The sequence below is a fragment of the Elephas maximus genome, chromosome 7 (genome assembly GCF_024166365.1).
Source record: "Elephas maximus indicus isolate mEleMax1 chromosome 7, mEleMax1 primary haplotype, whole genome shotgun sequence".
NCBI classification, from domain to species: Eukaryota; Metazoa; Chordata; class Mammalia; order Proboscidea; family Elephantidae; genus Elephas; species Elephas maximus.
Genome location: NC_064825.1, coordinates 17,291,096 through 17,309,000, shown reverse-complemented (window position 1 = coordinate 17,309,000; position 17,905 = coordinate 17,291,096). Strand labels below are relative to the sequence as shown.

The window sequence follows — 17,905 nt, the reverse complement described above, 5'->3', positions numbered from 1 at the left end:
GAGTTCGATGAGCATCTTGGATAGATATCTTCTCATCTTTCACAGTATCGGGGAAGTTTTCTGCCAACAAATCTTCAACAGTTTTCTCTGTTACCCCTCCCTGTTCTGGTACTCCAATCACTCGTAGGTTATTTGATAGAGTCTCACATGATTCTTAAGGTTTCTTCATTTTTTTAAATTCTTTTATCTGATTTTTCTTCAAATATATTAGTGCCAAGTGATTATCTTTGAGTTCAGAAATTCTGGCTTCTACTTGCTCAATTCTGCTCCTCTGACTTTCTCTTGAGTTGTCTACTTCTGTAATTTTATTGTTAATGTTCTGAATTTCTGATTGTTCTCTGTCTGTGGATTCTTCCAGCTTATTAAACTTTTCATTATGTTCCTGAATAATCTTTCTATTTCTTCAATTGCATTATCTATGTGTTCCTCGACTTGTTCTGCGTATTGCCTCATTTCCTTCCTGATGTGTTGAAGGGTTCTGTATATTAATCTTTTGTATTCTAGCTCTGGTAATTCCAGGAATGCACTTTCATCTAGAAGATCCCTGGATTCTTTGTTCTGAGAGCTTGTTGAGGTGATCATGGCCTGTTTCTTTATGTGACTTGGTATTGACTGTTGTCTCCGAGCCATCTATAAGTTATTGTATTAGTTTATGCGTGCTTACTGTGTCGTAGCTGCTTGCTTTGCTTTGTTTTGGTGTACCCCTATGGGTTGCTTTTGTGAGCTAGCTTTATCATTTTCACCTTTGGAGCTCTGATGTCCTGTCCCCAGATGGCTACAGCTGTTATCAGGTATATCAATCTAGGAGTCCATTCAGTTTTCTTGTATGAATTCAACTCAGGTTTCCAGGTAGCTGATCATCAAGTGTATGGTACAGGCTCTGTCCTACAGCCTTAGAGGGGCAGGGATGATTGGCATATATACTGGTATCTGATTGCAGCAGCGGGTCAAGCTCTGAACAAGGCTGGGGGCTGAGAACCGACCCGAGTGTCTCTGTGGAAAGTGCGTCCCTGTTCCCTAGAGTGTGCAGGTGGGTTTTTTCTGCAGATGGACCATGGGTACCCAGAATTTTTGGTTGTAAGGACTGGTAAGTACCAGTTATCTTTGGACCCCTGTTGTGGGTGGCTGGGTGACCTGAGTGGAGCTACTAGTGCTTAGGTCCCCGATGTGGGTAGGTGAGGACCTTGTTTAATAGGCAAAGCTATGTCAAACATCACACACTCACCTCTCCACTGCAGAGCTGAAATGGTTGGAGTTTGTCAACAAGGGCTTTTTCTTCCGAAATAGACTCACACAGGTCCATGCAGAAGGGAACGGTGCTCAAAGTCCATGGACAGCTTATGCCTGGATAGGAGCTGCTTCTGTGCTGAGTAACTCTGGTTAGTGGAGCTAGCAAATTATCTTTTCCCTCAGTTACAAATTTTTTCCTTCCCCAGGGTCTGGAGGATGGCTCTAGGTGCTCAACAGGGCGTATCTCAGGCCCAGGGAATTCAGCCACCGAAGCCAGCTTGGGGGTGTGGGCGCGTGGTAAAATACACTCAAGTACTTAGCTTTTGCCGAGAGCGCCGTTCTTCTCAGATTCTGGAGATGTGAGTAGGCTATGTGGCTGGCTGCTTTTCCCTGAGGAAACTGCGGCCAAACGGTAGTACCAGCCCACCAAGGCGCTCTGGGAATGGTGCCTGAGGGCTCCCCACGATTCAGGTCTGGTAACTTCTCTCTGCTTCTGAATGGTCTCTTCCTCCGCCTGCCCCTCAGTTCGTTTTCTAAGCTTGCCTTTGAAGCTCAGGGTTCCCAGCTTGTCACAGATGTACTAGTTTCACTTGTTTTTTGGGTGTTTGTTGTAAAGAGGGCTCACCGGAAGCGTCTGTCTATTCTGCCATCTTGGCTTGCCTCTGAGTCAATCCTTGTCTTGCTTTTTTGTGTGTGATATCTGACATACAGGAGAAACTAAATAAATATTTGAATAAAGAAGAGTTAGTATATCAGGGGAACTGTTCCTTGAATATTTTAAGGAACTTAATGGGCAACCTTCTATAGGAGCCTGTTTTGGGAGATTAATTGATTATATTTTAACGGAAATTTTCTGGTTTTAAGTATTGGTGAATTTATATTTCCTATTTCTTAAATCAATGTAGGTAATTTTAACTATCCTAGAAAATAGTGCAGTTCCAATTGTGAAAAATTATTACAGTATGCATGTAATACATACACATATATGTTTAAAAAATTGTTAAATCTTCATTTCATAATTTTTCTCTCTTCTGATTAGTTGAGTTTTTTTAATTTTGCAAATAACATAACTAATAAGTAATGAATTAGTAATTATTAATTTGTTTTTTCTTATTTTGTTAATTATTTTTTATTGAATAAATTCATAGCTTTTTTTGTTGTTGGTGTTGCTTTTTTCCTCATTCTTTCCTCAGATTTTTGTTTATGCTTCTCCTGATTTCTTGAGTTGCTTGCTTGTTTTATATTTACTTGCATTAATATTGAAATATCATTTTATGTCTGCAAATTAGTAGTTGAGTATATCTTTGGCACATCTCAATATTTTGCAATTTTAATGCTTTCATTTAATCATTTTCCAAATAGTCTCTAATTGTATGATTTCCTCTGTATGTATATATCATTTAATCATTTACATAATCCTTAATATAGTGCTTTTAGTGGAATTGTAAGCTGTTATTTAGTTTGCTGTTAAAGTTATGTTTTATTGAATAATGCTCAGCAAATTTGGCCTAGTCAAAAATAATGTTTTATATGTTTCATAACTTTTAGAATGATTTTCATTTTAGAAATATAAATTTCAATATACAATACTTCAACTTTACATTTTCTTTTTATTTTAAACAAAAAAGTCTTCTTAAAAAGAAAAACAAAATTAAATAGATGGCAAAGGGAAAAACTATCTTTTGTAGCAGATATTCCTATAATTATTGACTTGAATTATGCTTATTTTTATGTTAAAAACCATTTTAGTGAAAATATTTTGCTTTTGAAACTAGCTAGTTAAAATAACTTGGGCAGATAAGCCCACGTTAATGTTTCTCTTTTTTTATTAGAATAATTATGTTTTTGAAATGGGTTGATTTTGCTCTTTTTCTAAAGAATTTGAAAATTTTCTTTTTTCATTTTGATGATAATCCAAAAATACAGTGTGAATGAATTTTGACACATGTAGATGAGAAATTTTTTAAACTTTTGTTTATTTTGTTGAGAATACACACAGCCAAACATACACTAGTTCACCAGTTTCTACATGCAGCATTTAGTGACATTGATTGCATTCTTCGAATTGTACAACCATTCTCACTCTCCTTTTCTGAGTTCATGAATATGTAAGAATGTCAAAAAGCAATACCCTATTGTGCAGAGAAGTTCAGAAGAGATGGGAGTAAGCATACTTATTAGAGTAAAAGAAATTTATTAGAATAAAAATTTAAATACCAGTCTGTTCTCAGAGTTTTGAAAGTTGTTTTTATGAGAGTATGTTACCTCTGCACTGTGTCTCTACTGGGTTAAATTTGTATGCTCGTGATGACTGTCAAGTATTAAGGATAAGAAAGAAAAATGTAGGCAGATATTTTAGTGCTAGCTTACATCAGAGGTTATATTACTGATGTTTTAGTGAATGGTAAAAATGTGCAAATGTAGTTTCATTAATGTGTAGCTGATTTGAAACCACTGATTAAAATATAGTAAAATGTCTTAAGATTTTGAATGAGGAAAAACATGATGTGACCTCTAATATACATTCACGGAACATGGAAGTGGCAGTAATGCTGTATGGTTTGTTAATATTAAAAAATGTCAAATTAATAAAATAATTTACCTTTAATTTTAAGCAACCAACCGAGGTTTCCCCAATTTATAACTACCAAAGGTACTTGCATCGAGTTAAGATAGAACTATTAACAGTTTTCTCAAAATGTACATTTTTTGGTAATAGCTTTGTTCAGATTAATTTACATATCATAAATTCATTTAAAGTGTACAAGTCAATGATTTTTAGTATTTTCATAGAGTTGCATAACCATCACCACAATCAGGGCAACCGCAGTTGCATGAGCATGTTCCAAATGACTAACTAACCATGACCCCAATCTATTTTTTGAAAAGGCTGTTCATAGGTATAAGATCTTATTCACCTCTTAGCTTCTTAGCTCAAAAGGCGTTAGCGAATGTAACAGTTTGACTTTGTTCACTAAAAACACAATCAAATCCATTAATTTATTTCAGATATGATGCTAAATTTTTTAACACTTCTGATTTTAACTTGGATTTGCCAGTAAGTTTCATGTTAAACTTTGAATTTTGTTTTGATAGGTTATAATATGCTGACTTGATGGCTCGTAACATCAACATCATTATGCCTTTACTTCTGAAATTTCCTTTTAAAAATTATAAAATATTTCAAACACAGAAATTCATAATTTTTTTTTAATTCACATGTTCCCCTCAGCTTTATTAGACTATGACATACAGCCATGTTTGTTCCATATTTCTAAGCAAATAAAACATAACGGATATAGTTGAAACCTTCTTTTATACACCTCACCTTTCCTATTCCTCTTACTCACCAGACTTCCTCATTAGCTTGAATTTGGATAGTTTTTTTGACTATTAAATATATGTGTATCCATAAACAATAAATAGTATTCTTTTCCATGTTTTCAAACTGTATGTAAATGGTTTCAAAGTTCATATACCATTTGCAGTCTACTCTTTTCTCTTATCATTAGCTTAAAGGTGATTCCGTTTTGTTCCTTTATTTAAATAGCTTAATAATATTTCCTTGTATGACTATGTAACAAATTACTTACCCATTTTTCTGCTGTTGAACATTTAAGTAATTTCCAATTGTTTTCTATTTTTAAAAACACTGCAAAAATTATTATGGTATGTGTCTCCTTGTAGACACCTACCTGAATTTCTCTAAGGCAGATACAATAATGAAATTTCTAGGTTGAAAGGTATGCTTATTCTTAATTTTACATAAGTTGGCAAATTGTCCCCCAGAGTGATTCTACCGATTTATACTCGCACTTTTATAAGAATTTACATTATACTGCAACCTTGGTAATACTTAGTCTGTTAAGATTTATAAATTTTGCCAAATAGATGAGCGTAAAATGACATGAAATTTTCATTTTAATTTCATTTCCTTGATTACTAGTGAGAACACATATTTTTTTTCCTTAGGTTTATCAGGGATTCAGGTTTCCTCTTAGTCAAGTGGTCTATGAAGATCCTTTGCCATCTCTTTTTTGTCAGGATTCTTCTATAGAATCTTTGATCAAAATCTTCAGTAATGGTAACCAGGCACCATCCAGTTCTTCTGGTCTCATGGCAAAGTCTCATGGCAGAGGAGTCAGTTAGTTCATGGAAGCAGTTAGCTATACATTTCATTTCTTCCTTCTGTTCCTGACTATTTTTCTACCTCTATATTAGCACCAGGTGAATAGAGACCCAGTTGTGCCTCGGAATGCCATTTGCATGCTTTTAAGACCCCGGACACTACACAGGGAACTAGGAGGTACAACAGAAGCACTAAACATTTTATTAGGCCAATTAACTGGGATGCCCCGTGAAACCATGACCCCTAAACCTCCAAACCAGGGAACCAAATTCCATGAGGTTTTTGATTGTACATAAGCAGCCTCAGCAGCTACTCTTTTTTTTTTAATCATTGTTGTAAATATATCTATCACACGACTTTTGCCGATAAAACATTTTATAGATGTTCAGCTTATTGGCAGCAATTACAATAATCAGCTGTAAAACCCTACCCTTAATCAATGCAATATTTCTATCACTATTAACCCTTCATTTGCCCCTCCCTCCTGTCCTGGTAACCACTAATAAACTTTGTTCTCTATTCATTTGCCTTTTCTTGTCTTTTTGTGTATAAGTGAGGTTATGCACTGTTTTTTTGTGATTGACTTATTACACACAGCATAATGTCTTCCAGCTGCATCCATATTGTAGCACGGATCAAGACTTCTCCTCCTGGCTGAGTAGTATTCCATTGTATGTATGTACCACATTTTGTTTATCCGTTCATCTGTTGATGGATATGTACATTGTTTCCACCTTTTGGCCATTGTGAATAGTGCTGCAGTAACATTGGTTTATGAGTCTCCGAGTCTCTGCTTTTGGGTCTTTTGGGTATATACCTAGTAGTTGAATTGCTGGGTCATAGGATAGTTCTAACTTTAGTTTTTTGAGGAATCGCTACACTGTTTTCTGCAATACCATTACCATTTTGCCTTCCCACCAGCAATGGACAAGGGTTCTAATTTGCCCACATCCTTGCCAACATTTGTAATTTTATTTTATTTGTTTTTAAATCTTAGCTATCCTAGTAAGAATGAAATGGTATCTCATTGTGGTTTTGATTTGTACCTCTGTGATGGCAAATGACACTGAACATATTTTTATGTGTTAGTTGGCCATTTGAAAATCCATTCTGGTGAAGTATCTATTCAAGTCCTTTGTCCATTTTATGATTGGGTTGTTTGTCTTTTTGTTGTTAAGTTGTTAAAGTTTTATATATATTTTTGTTGTTAGACTCTTGTTGGATATATGGTTTCCAAGCATATTCTCCCTGCCATAACTTGTCTTTTCACTTTTGGTAAAGTCTTTTGATGAAACAAGTTTTTTTTTTTTTTTAATTTTTATAAGGTCCCATTTATTTATTTTTGTCTTTTGCTGTTTGTTCTTTTGGTATCATATTAGATAATCCATTGTTAAAAATTAGGCCCGTCAGCATTGCCCTTGCTTTTTCTTCTGAGAATTTTTTGGTCTTAGTTTGCACATTTAGGTCTCTAATGCATTTTTTATTTTTGTGTGTGTGTGCTGTGAGGCCTGGATCCTATTTCATTTTTCTGCATGTGGAAACCTAGTTTTCCCAGCACCATTTGTTAAGTCCGTCAAATGCCCTTACTGCCCTTGTCAAAATTCAGTTGATCAAAAGGTGAGCATTTCTTGACCCGAATACTAGTCCAATGCACACTTTCCGGTTCCCGGATTTGTATTTGCGTTCATGAGCTTAACAATGTCAGATAATGCCACTTTAACGTTGTGGACTAACATGCAAGGAAGATTAGTTGACATTTTATGTAAATGATATGTTGAAATCTTCATGGAAACTCAGACGGAAACTGGTGAAGAAAACCTGGCATATTAAAATCAATACTACGTTTGAATTGTAAAATGGTGATTTAGCTTAGGTATAGTAATCTCAATGATCATATAATCTCAATGATCATATAAAATTTACTTAGATTATTTTGAATTTATTGGCTGTTTAGATTTAATTTGAAAATTTATTTTGGATTTCTAATTGAGATGAACTATTTTTTTATTAGAAATAGTTTAAAATTAGTTATATATTTGTATGTTTGAAATAACATAATAATGAGATTAAATAAAACCTGATACCCAACCATATAAGCATTAAAATTTTTCTTCATTAAAATATATTCTCAAATATGTTAAATAGTGGTTTGTTTTAAGATTTTAAACAATAGGATATTTGTTATTTTTTTGCTTCAGTCACCTCCAGGTTTAAAGAAGAATTTAATGCGTACTTATGAGTCTTGGACTCCTGAGCAAATTAGCAAAAAAGATAATATACATCGAGCTCATGCTCTCTTCAGTTTTGCATGGTTTCATGCGGCATGTCAAGAAAGAAGAAATTATATTCCACAGGTAAGTAAGACTGTGTCTTGTATATATTCTAAGGTCTACATTTTTTTTTTATATTGGGATATTTTTACAATTTAGTATTCATAGCTACGAGTCTGTGGGGGGCACAGTTGGTTCAGTGCTGTTGTTGTTAGGTGTCGTCAAGTCACTTCTGACTCATAGTGACCCTGTGCACAACAGAATGAAACACTGCCTGGTCCTGCGCCATCCTCACAATTGTTGCTATGTGTGAGCCCATTGTTGCAGCCACTGTGTCAATCGATCTCATTGAGGGTCTTTCTCTTTTTCACTGACCCTCTACTTTACCAAGCATTGATGTCCATCTCCAGGGACTGATCCCTCCTGATAACATGTCCAAAGTATGTGAAATGTAGCCTCTCCATCTGTACTTCTAAGGAGCATTCTGGTTGTACTTCTTTCAAGGCAGATTTGTTTGTTCTTTTCACAAAAAAAAAAATTTTTTTTTTTTTTTTAAGCCATGGTATATTCAGTATTAGTCGTCAACACCACAGTTCAAGTTCTTCAGTCTCCCGTATTCGTTGTCCAGCTTACACATGCATATAAGGTGATTGAAAACACCATAGCTTGGGTCAGGTGCTCTTTAGTCCTCAAGGTGACATCTTTCCTTTTCAACACTTTAAAGAGGTCTTTTGCAGCAGAGTTGCCTAATCCAATGTGTCCTTTGATTTCCTGACTGCTGATTCCATGGACGTTGATTGTGGATCCAAATAAATTGAAATCCTTGACAATTTCAATCTTTTCTCTGTTTATCATGATGTTGCTTATTGGTCCAGTTGTGCGGATTTTTGTTTTCTTTATGTTAAGGTGTAATCCATACTGAAGGCTGTGGTCTTTGCTCTTCATCAGTAAGTGCTTCAAGTCCTCTTCACTTTCAGCAAGCAAGGTTTTGTCATCTGCATATTGCAGGTTGTTAATGAGTCTTCCTCCAATCCTGATGCCCCCTTCTTCTTCATATAGTCCAGCTTCTCAGATTATTTGCTCAGCATACAGATTGAATAGGTATGGTGAAAGGATACAACCCTGATGCACACCTTTCCTGACTTTAAACCGTGCAGTATTCCCTTGTTCTGTTTGAACAACTGCCAGTTGATCCATGTACAGATTCCTCATGAGCACAATTAAGCGTTCCGAAATTCCCATTCTCTGCAGTGTTATCCATAATTTGTTATGATTCATTCAGTCGAATGCCTTAGCATAGTCAATAAAACGCAGGTAAACATCTTTCTGGTATTTTCTGCTTTCAGCCAGGATCCATCTGACATCAGCAATGGTATCTCTGGTTCCAAATCCTCTTCTAAATCCAGCTTAAATTTCTGGCAGCTCCCTGTCGACAGGTAACCGAAACTGAAAATTGGCAGTTCAGATCGCCTAGAGGCACCTCAGAACTAAGGCTTGGTGAACTGCTTCTAAAAGTCCATGGTCTCAAAAACCCTATATAGTTCTGTTCTTCCCTCTATATAGTTCTGTTCTTCCACCCTGAGGTCGCCATGAGTCAGAATCGACTTGGCAACACCCAAGAACAACAACGGTACATAGCTAGGATTACTTTACAATTTGATTCTTATCTTATAAATTTATATTTCTATTCCAGTCTTTTATGCTAATCTCCCAGACTGTATGTAACTACTTAACACCTCCTTTAGTTAAAAGTATTTAGAACAAAGTGTCAGCCATCATAAGCCCTCAGTAAGTATTGGGTATGATTTTTATGGTTTATATCTCACAGACAACTGAACCTCCAAAAACTGAATTCCTATACCTATTTTTCCTTTAGCACGGTATTTTTATGCAAATAATGCACACCTTCTACTTTTTTTTTTTTTTGCCAACCAGTCCCTCCCCCAGTGAGATATTTTCATAAGCGCCGCTAAGCTACTTTTTTTTACGGCTACGTGTAAAAAAAATTGGCATAGTGACACTTATGATAATACCTTATCATAAGGGAGGACGGTTGACAGCTTATTTGCACAAAAATACGGTGTATCTCCTCTCAGTAAAAGGCATTGATATTCATCCAGTTCTTCAAGCTACAAACCCAGGAGTTGTTACTGACGCGTTCTTTCTTAGCCCCCCTCCATAATCCAGTACCAAGTCCTGATGATTGCACTTGCAAAATATAATTCAGATCTGTAAATTTCTTGTCAGCATTTCTTTCAAGTCCTATCATTCTCATCTTCCCTACCCTCTGAGATAGTCTTCTACTGGTTTTCTGTCTTTTTGCATTTAGCAGTCAGAAATAGCTTTGTGGTATGTCCTTTTAATGATTTCAATATCCTGCTTAAAACCTATTGAATAGCTTTCTATTGTAATTGGGAAAAATATGCAAATCCCTTATCGTGGTTGAGAAAGAAAGATTTCCCTAACTCTTCAGCTTCCTCTGATGGCCTTCCTACTTGCTTTCTACACTTCAGTCACACTGGACTTCTTTCAGGTCTTTGAATCATTATCAAGCTCTTTCGTACCATAAACCCTCGCTATTTTTGTTTTCTCAACCAGTAAACTTCAGTTTTTGCCAGGGCAGCCCTAGCTGATGCCAGTGCTCATTTCTTACCAAATTCCTGTATCAGCCATAAATTGTGTCACCCTCTCGTCTTTAGACTTTCCGTCCTCTTTTTTCAACTTTATCCCATTATGTTGATTGGGAAAAATCTCTCCTCTAATTGCCATGTTCCCTCCCACCCTTCAGCACACATACATACAGTTTTAACTTCTCTCTGCATTTCGGTTTCATGTCAAAACAAAGTAAGTGCATAGGTTCTGGAATTAGATAGACTTGGATTTTCATCATCACTGCATAATTTCCTAGCTTTATGACATTAGGTACAGTACTTTAAGCTCAATAAACACTGGTTTCTTCAACTGTAGAATGGGAGGAATAATGATCGTATTTATATTTGATATAAGGATTAAATGAAATAAGGTATGTTTAGAAGTTCTTAACACAGTGCCTGGCACATAGTTTGTCAATAAATATTTGTCAAATGGATGAAATTGTAAATAATAATAGCAAATGTTACTTACTCTAATTTGCATATTATACTTACGGGTAAAAATATATTATTCGTATAATATTTGCATATTATATATTGCACTTATTATTCTCATTTTACAAATGAGGAAAATGAGTCTTAATGGTGGTAAATATCTTGTTCAAGGAATCACACCCAAAGAAGCTATAGAGCTTGGAAATGACCAGCCTTTCTCTAAAGCTTTTCCTCTCACCTCTATGACATCCATCCTTAGCCTATGTATCAATTAATCCTGACTGATAAATGAACAACAGTGATAGCAATGCACCTTTATTGAGATAGGAAAAGTTACTTTTTTTTTTTAAAGAAATTAGATTTAATTTTTTTTTAGTAGGTGATACATGCACATAGTATAAAATTAAAAGGCTTTACAAATGTTTACAATAAAAAGTTAGTCTCTTTCCCTCCTTATCCCTCTGCCACCCAGTTTCTAAGACGCCTTAGTGGTGCAGTGGTGAAATGCTCCACTGCTAACCAAAAGGTTGGTGGATCGAACTCACCAGCTGCTCCATGGGATGAAGTTGCAACGGCCTGCTCCATAAGGATTTACAGCCTTGGAAGCCCTATGGGGCAGTTCTCTGTCCTATAGGGTCACTGTGAGTTCTCAGGGCACCCACTGTTAACCATTTTCTTGGGCATCCTTCAGAGATACTGTATAAGTATGCATTTTATGTATTTATATATACATACTTGTTTTTTTTAATTCAAATGACAGCACATTGCAAACACAGTTCTGCACCTTGCTTTTTTAACTAATAATTTTTTGAGATTGTTGAATATGGCCTTGCTCTCTCTGAAAGCTTTAGGGAAGGATCCTTTTTTGTCTCTCCCAGCTTCTGCCATCCGCAGTCATTCTGTGGCTTGTAGCTGCAGCATGACTTCATCCTCACGTAAGCTTTTCCACTCTCTATCTCTTCTCTATTATAAGAAGTCACTCAGATTCTGTTAGGATCCACTCTACTCCGGCATGACCTTATTCTAAATTAACTGATAACGTATTCAAAGACACTGTTTCCAAAAAGGCCACCTTCACAGGTATCAGGGGTTAGGGCTTCAACATATCTTTTTGGGGGATGCAATTCTATCCGTAAAAATGCCTAATTAAAAACAATTATTTATATTCCATTATATCAATGTACATTTTTTTAGCAGTTTTATAATATTTTATAATATTAGATAAGCACACTAATTCTTTTCAACCTTTTCGTTATTAGAATGTCGCAGTGAATATTCCCATGCTCATTTCCTGCCTCATTTCATGCTTATTCATGGTAGTTAGTCCCTAAATGTGGAATGTTTGGATCAACCAAAACACCAAACCTGTTGCTGCTGAGTTGATTCCTACTCACAGCAACACTATGATTTGGGTCAAAGGATATGTGTATTTTTTTTCAATTCATAAATATTACCAAATTGCCGTCAATAGAAAAAAAAAAAGGTCAATAGAGGATATGACAGTCTTCAACAAAAAGTGTTTGAGAGTGTCACTTTTTTCTACACCCTAAGTTTGTGCTCTTGAAAGTCATAAAATTGGAGATGAAAACAAACAAAATATAGAATGCCATTAATTGTTACAGACCATGTTTTAGTAATCACCTACACACCTTCGCATAAATTATTTCACCTCTTTTCCTCATTTTGTTTTGCCTTTTTTTGTTTGTTTCAAGCACTAACTTTCAGAAGTTAGGATCCGCTGCTAAGTCAGGACAATTTTCATGCCCATCTTAGTGAAAGACTGTCTCCTGCTCCTTTTCATTGAGTGCTTTAATATTTGGTTGCAGAATTAACTTACTCTGTCTCACACATGTATGTTTTACTTCCAATGCTGTGCTTGTATTGAGGTAATACCAGTTTTGCTTATTTTATATTTGTTTTTCTTTGTAGTCTTGCTATTCTTTTGTTCCTCTTTGTAATCCTGTTGTTATTACTAGATTCTTACTTGAGAGCACAGTTCTTATTATCTTAGAATAGTAATTCAGTTGAAAATTTCTAATATTAAATAATATTGATAGCAGCAGTCTTCTAATTTGTGGGTTTTAAAGCATTTAAAAAAACTTTTTTTAACTTAACAGTTTTCTTCACAAATAAAGTATAGTAGAGTGATATGAGAAATGTTATTAATAAGACCTTTGTTTTGAATTGGTAGAAAGCATAGCTAAATATTGTAGGAATTTTGTCAATGAATGATGGGTATGCATCCCTTGTAGATCTTAATTCTTAGATATTTCATAATTTAGTAAGTGAACTTTGCATCTCTGTTCTTATCACAATATTCATAATGTTTCTTGTTTTTAATCATTGTACAAGTGCTAGTGACGATTTATACCTCTAACTCAGATCAATTCTCTATAAACTCTAGATTTGTATATCCAACTGCTTAACTAATCTACGTGATTGAATGTCTCAGAAATGCCTGAAGATCCACACGTCCTGAATCACATACTAGATATAAACTCCCCGAGAGCACAGATTTTGTCACTTTTGTTCATTGCTTTATTCTCATTAATCAGGGGAGTGTCTGATAAATAGTATGCAGTCAGTAAGTTTTTGTTGAATGCTTTTGTTTAATAGTCTCATGATATTCCTTCCCAAACCTCATATTCTTTTTGTTCCATTTATCAATGAATGGCACCGTCATACATTTGAATAAGCCATATTACAAGTCATTCTTAACATTTTTCTTTTTGGTATCTTTACTCTCTATCACAATCTAATACAAAAATTCTGTTGTTTTTTTCTCCTAAGTAGTTCTTTGAAACGCTGGTGGCATAGTGATTAAGAAGAACCAAAAGGTCGGCAGTTCAAATCCACCAGCCACTGCTTGGAAACTGTGGGGCAGGGGCAGTTCTCTTCTGTCCTGTGGGGTCACTATGAGTCAGAAATGACTCAATGGCAATGGGTTTGGGTTTTTTGTTGTTGTTGTTAAGAGTTCTTAAATATACCTATTTTTGTTTATTCATTCCACCCTGCTCCTATCAGGATGATGTTCCCTGACCTCTTAGATTAGATCAAACCTCTGTCTGTCAAGTATGTTTCATTCCTTTAAACATGTTATACTTTGTAGTTTGAGTGATTTATTGTCTCCACCACCTGCCTCCCCTCCGATTAGACTGAAAGCTACATGATGGCAGGCATTGTTTCTGCTTTGGTTCATTCTTATAGTCACAGAGCCTGACATATAATACGCATTTGATAAGTGTTTTTTGATTGATAAGTGAATGAATTAATTTCATTGTATATATGTTTCCAAATACTTTTCAAGTCTAAATATATATTAGTTTGAGCTTATTTTATTGCACAAAAGTAGTTACAGTTAATGGAAGCCCATAGAAATTATTTTCTGTTATGTTTCACACTATTCTCTACACAGTATAGAGCTCTATGAATGTCCGTTTACACTGATGGTGTAGGTATTACCTATAGGTGTATAATTTCATTTAGCTCTGACATGAATAATTTGTGGGTCAAACATACAGAAAATAATACTATAAACTTATGGATCTTTTTTTCTGTATTTCTGCTTACATGTTTGTAATGCAAATCCATAATTCTGTAGAATAAAATTACAGGAAAATATCTCAGTGTGTACGTAGTATACCCAAAAAAACCAAACCCAGTGCCGTCGATTCGATTCCTACTCATAGCGACCCAACAGGACAGAGTAGAACTGCCCCATAGAGTTTCCAAGGAGCGCCTGGCAGATTCGAACTGCCGACCCTTTGGTTAGCAGCTGTAGCACTTAACCACTATGCCACCAGGGTTTCCGTACATAATATATAGAATAAAAATTTTTCTACACCAATTTGTTCTGTATATATGTGACTATATTGCAAAATACTTAAATAGTAAACACTAGTATGGTATTACAAAGTGCTTTACATGCTGTGGAGGTCAATAAATTTCTTTTTTAAATTTACTGTTACATTAGATTTATTTATTATTTTTATTTGATAATTCTAAGGCCTTGTATATATTTTTTTAGCAAGTATTAGTATTGAACATTCTGTCCAGCTTAAAATTGAAAGCATAATGATGCATATGTACATGTCTTTTAACACTGCTTAGTCCTTTAATATTTTTCTATTTGTTTTTTCAGGGTTGGACTAAGTTTTATGAGTTCTCTTTATCAGATCTTCGGGCTGGGTATAACATTATTGACAGGCTTTTTGATGGTAAGTTCAAACAATGAAATTTTTTTTATCTCTGTTGTTAGCAGAGTTTTTATTTGAGGTTTTGTTAACTATATCATTTCTTCAGGAATGGCTTAGCTTCCTAGGATAAAATTTTTTTTTTGTTTATTATTCTGTTTCTTATGCCCTGACTGCTATGCTTGTGCTATCTGAGGATTCTTATATTGTTTATTGTGGTCATTGGTTTTGATCTAACCCAGTATATTTCTGGTTGATCTATATCTCAGGAAGCAGAAATTTAGAAAGACTTTCTCTTCCTTTTGTGACCTTCAGAAGTTTCAGGCTTCAACTGAATTATCCAGATCTCTTTCAGAGGAACTGTTAAAATTGAGATGTATAGCAGACTGAAGTTAGTACCGAAGATCTGTGGAATCATGGTTGAATTATTAAGTAGGGATCAGGAATCACAGTACCAATAATAGTTTGAAACAGGGCAGCAAACAAGACCTTATAATTACATCCTCTGAGGCCATATAGCTCTCTGTTGCCCAAAGACAGGAACAGTTCAATCTCTAAATTTTATTATGTAGGGCCAAGGCAGGGGGACACTAAAGTTTAGACTAGTTCTGGATTAGAGAAGAGAATATATAGACAAGAATCCCAAACTTAAAAGTGATACAACAAAATTCTTTATTCCTGCCTCCTTCCATTTCAACCCCCACCGTGCCAAACTTGCTCTTCCTGAAGTCGGCTCCATTTCAGTAGATGGCATCACCATTCATGTAATTGTTCAAACTTAAAATCTCTGAATCGTCCTGGACTATTTTCTTTTTTTCATCCCCAGACATCCAGTGCTTTGGCGAATTCTGTCCCTTCCACCTCTAAATCACATCCTGATCCAGTTCACTTCTTTCCAACTTTATCAATACCTTGGTAGTTGTACGAATAATTTCAAATATAAGAATCAGCACAAAGCCAATTCCTATGAGGTAGAAGTCAAATGTATCCCAGATTTCCACATTCTCCAAGCTGCTGTACCATACCATCTCTGATACCACCCACTCTCTCGCCCCTTGGCACTCTTCCTTCCCCCATTTGGGCTTGGCAGTTCACCACAACATCTCACGAACTGTACTTGCAGTTGAGTGGTTAATTAAGGAACAGTGTACAACTCAGGATCAGGATCAACAGGCTACAAACCAGGAATCCGAATCAGGAAGCATGTAGGCAGAGTCTCCCTTCTTCACTGCAGAACAGGTGTCTGAGCTCTTTCGGCCCTCTAAGGACAGACTTCTCCAGGCCTTCTCAGGACAGTCTCCTCTTGGTCTCTCCCCCAGGACAGGCTTCTCTTGGCCCTGCCATCTGTCACCACCAACTCTGCCACTGAGCCCTTCCCAGGCCTCTTGGAACTGGCTCTGCTGCTGGACCCCTTCCAGGCCTCTCACTGTTTTCAATGTTACAGCCTTTGACCCATGTTACAGCTGTTTTAGGAGGTTCCTTGTCTCCTTTCTCTCTCTAGTTCTTCTGTCTTCTTTCTTCCTTCTGCTCCTTCTCTTTTTGCCTCTTTCTGTGTCTAAAAATACTTCTGTGGGGCTAGCTGCTTAAATATACAAACTCATTGTCAGTGTCCAGGCATGGCACTCCTACCAGGACCACAAACTGACCAATTGCCTCTTGGTAGGCCACTGACACATCTTTGGCGTAGTAGCCTACAACTCACCTTATCTGCATGGTCTATTTACCAATTCTGCCAAGGTGTGTACCATTCACAAGGCAGGCTGCAGCCCATGACCAGACAAAAAGTATGAAACTGAATTGTTAACGGCTAACCCAGGAGATGTCTATTAACTTGTAAAAGTAACAAACAACCCCTCGGGTAGAAAACTAGGGGAAACAAAATTGGTTGACATTCAACTATTTCAGGAGGTAGCATATGATCAAGAGCCAATGTTATTGAAGGAAAAAGTCCAAGCTGAACTAAAAGCCTTGGTGAAAAACAAGGCTTCAGAAATTGACAAAATACCAATTGTGATGTTTGAACAAATGAATGCAGTGCTGGAAGTGCTCACTTATCTATGCCAAGAAATTTGGAAGACAGCTACCTAGCCAACTGACTGGAAGAGATCCATATTTATGCCTGTTCCCAAGAAAGGTGATCCAACCGAATGTGGAAATTATCAATGTTATTAATATCTTTTGCTGAAGATCATTCAAAAGCAGCTGGAGCAGTATATTGACAGGGAACTGCCAGAAATTCAAGCCAGATTCAGAAGGGAACATGAAACGAGGGATATCGTTGCTGATGTCAAATGAATCTTGGTTGAAAGCAGAAAATACTAGAAAGATGTTTACCTATGTTTTGTGGATTATGCAAAGGCATTTGACTGTGTGGATCATAACCAATTATGCATAACATTGTGAAAATGGAAATTCCAGAACACTTAATTGTGCTCATGAGAAACCTGTACATAGACTAAGGAACTAAGAGGTAGTCAGTCGTTCAAACAAACCAACAGGATACCACATTGTTTAAAATCAAGAAAGGTGTGCATCAGGGTTGTATCCTTTCAGCATACTTATTCAACCCATATGCTGAACAATTAAGCCAAGAAGCCAGATGTCTTAGTCATATAGTGCTGCTATCACTGAAATACCACAGGTGGGTGGCTTTAACAATGAGAAATTTATTCTCTCATTCTAGTAAGGTAGAAATCTGAATTAATGGCACCAGCTACAGGGGAAGGCTTTCTCTCTCTGTCGGCTTTGAAGGAAGGTCCTTGTCATCAACTTTCTCTTGGTCTAGGAGCTTCTCTGCACAGGAACCCCAGGTCCAAAGGATGTGCTCTGCTCCCAGTGCTGCTTCCTTGGTAGTATGAGGTCCCCCACAATCTACTCACTTCTCTTCCATTTTATCTCTTGTAAGATAAAAGATAATGCAGGCCATACCTTAAGGAAACTCACTTTACATTGGATCAGGGATGTGAACCGTGTAAGGGTGTTACATCCCACCCTAAT

General features: G+C 36.2%; 1 protein-coding gene across 3 annotated transcripts in view; it reads left to right on the top strand.

Annotated features, from left to right (window-relative positions):
* The window catches only part of DYNC2H1 (dynein cytoplasmic 2 heavy chain 1), a 412,907-nt gene that overhangs the window by 217,936 nt on the left and 177,066 nt on the right, over positions 1-17,905 (top strand). For all 3 annotated transcript variants that reach the window (XM_049889447.1, XM_049889448.1, XM_049889446.1), the window contains exons 79-80: positions 7,558-7,713; positions 14,857-14,932. In XM_049889447.1, coding sequence (XP_049745404.1) covers positions 7,558-7,713; positions 14,857-14,932 — 232 coding nt within the window. The remainder of the gene's footprint in view (positions 1-7,557; positions 7,714-14,856; positions 14,933-17,905) is intronic.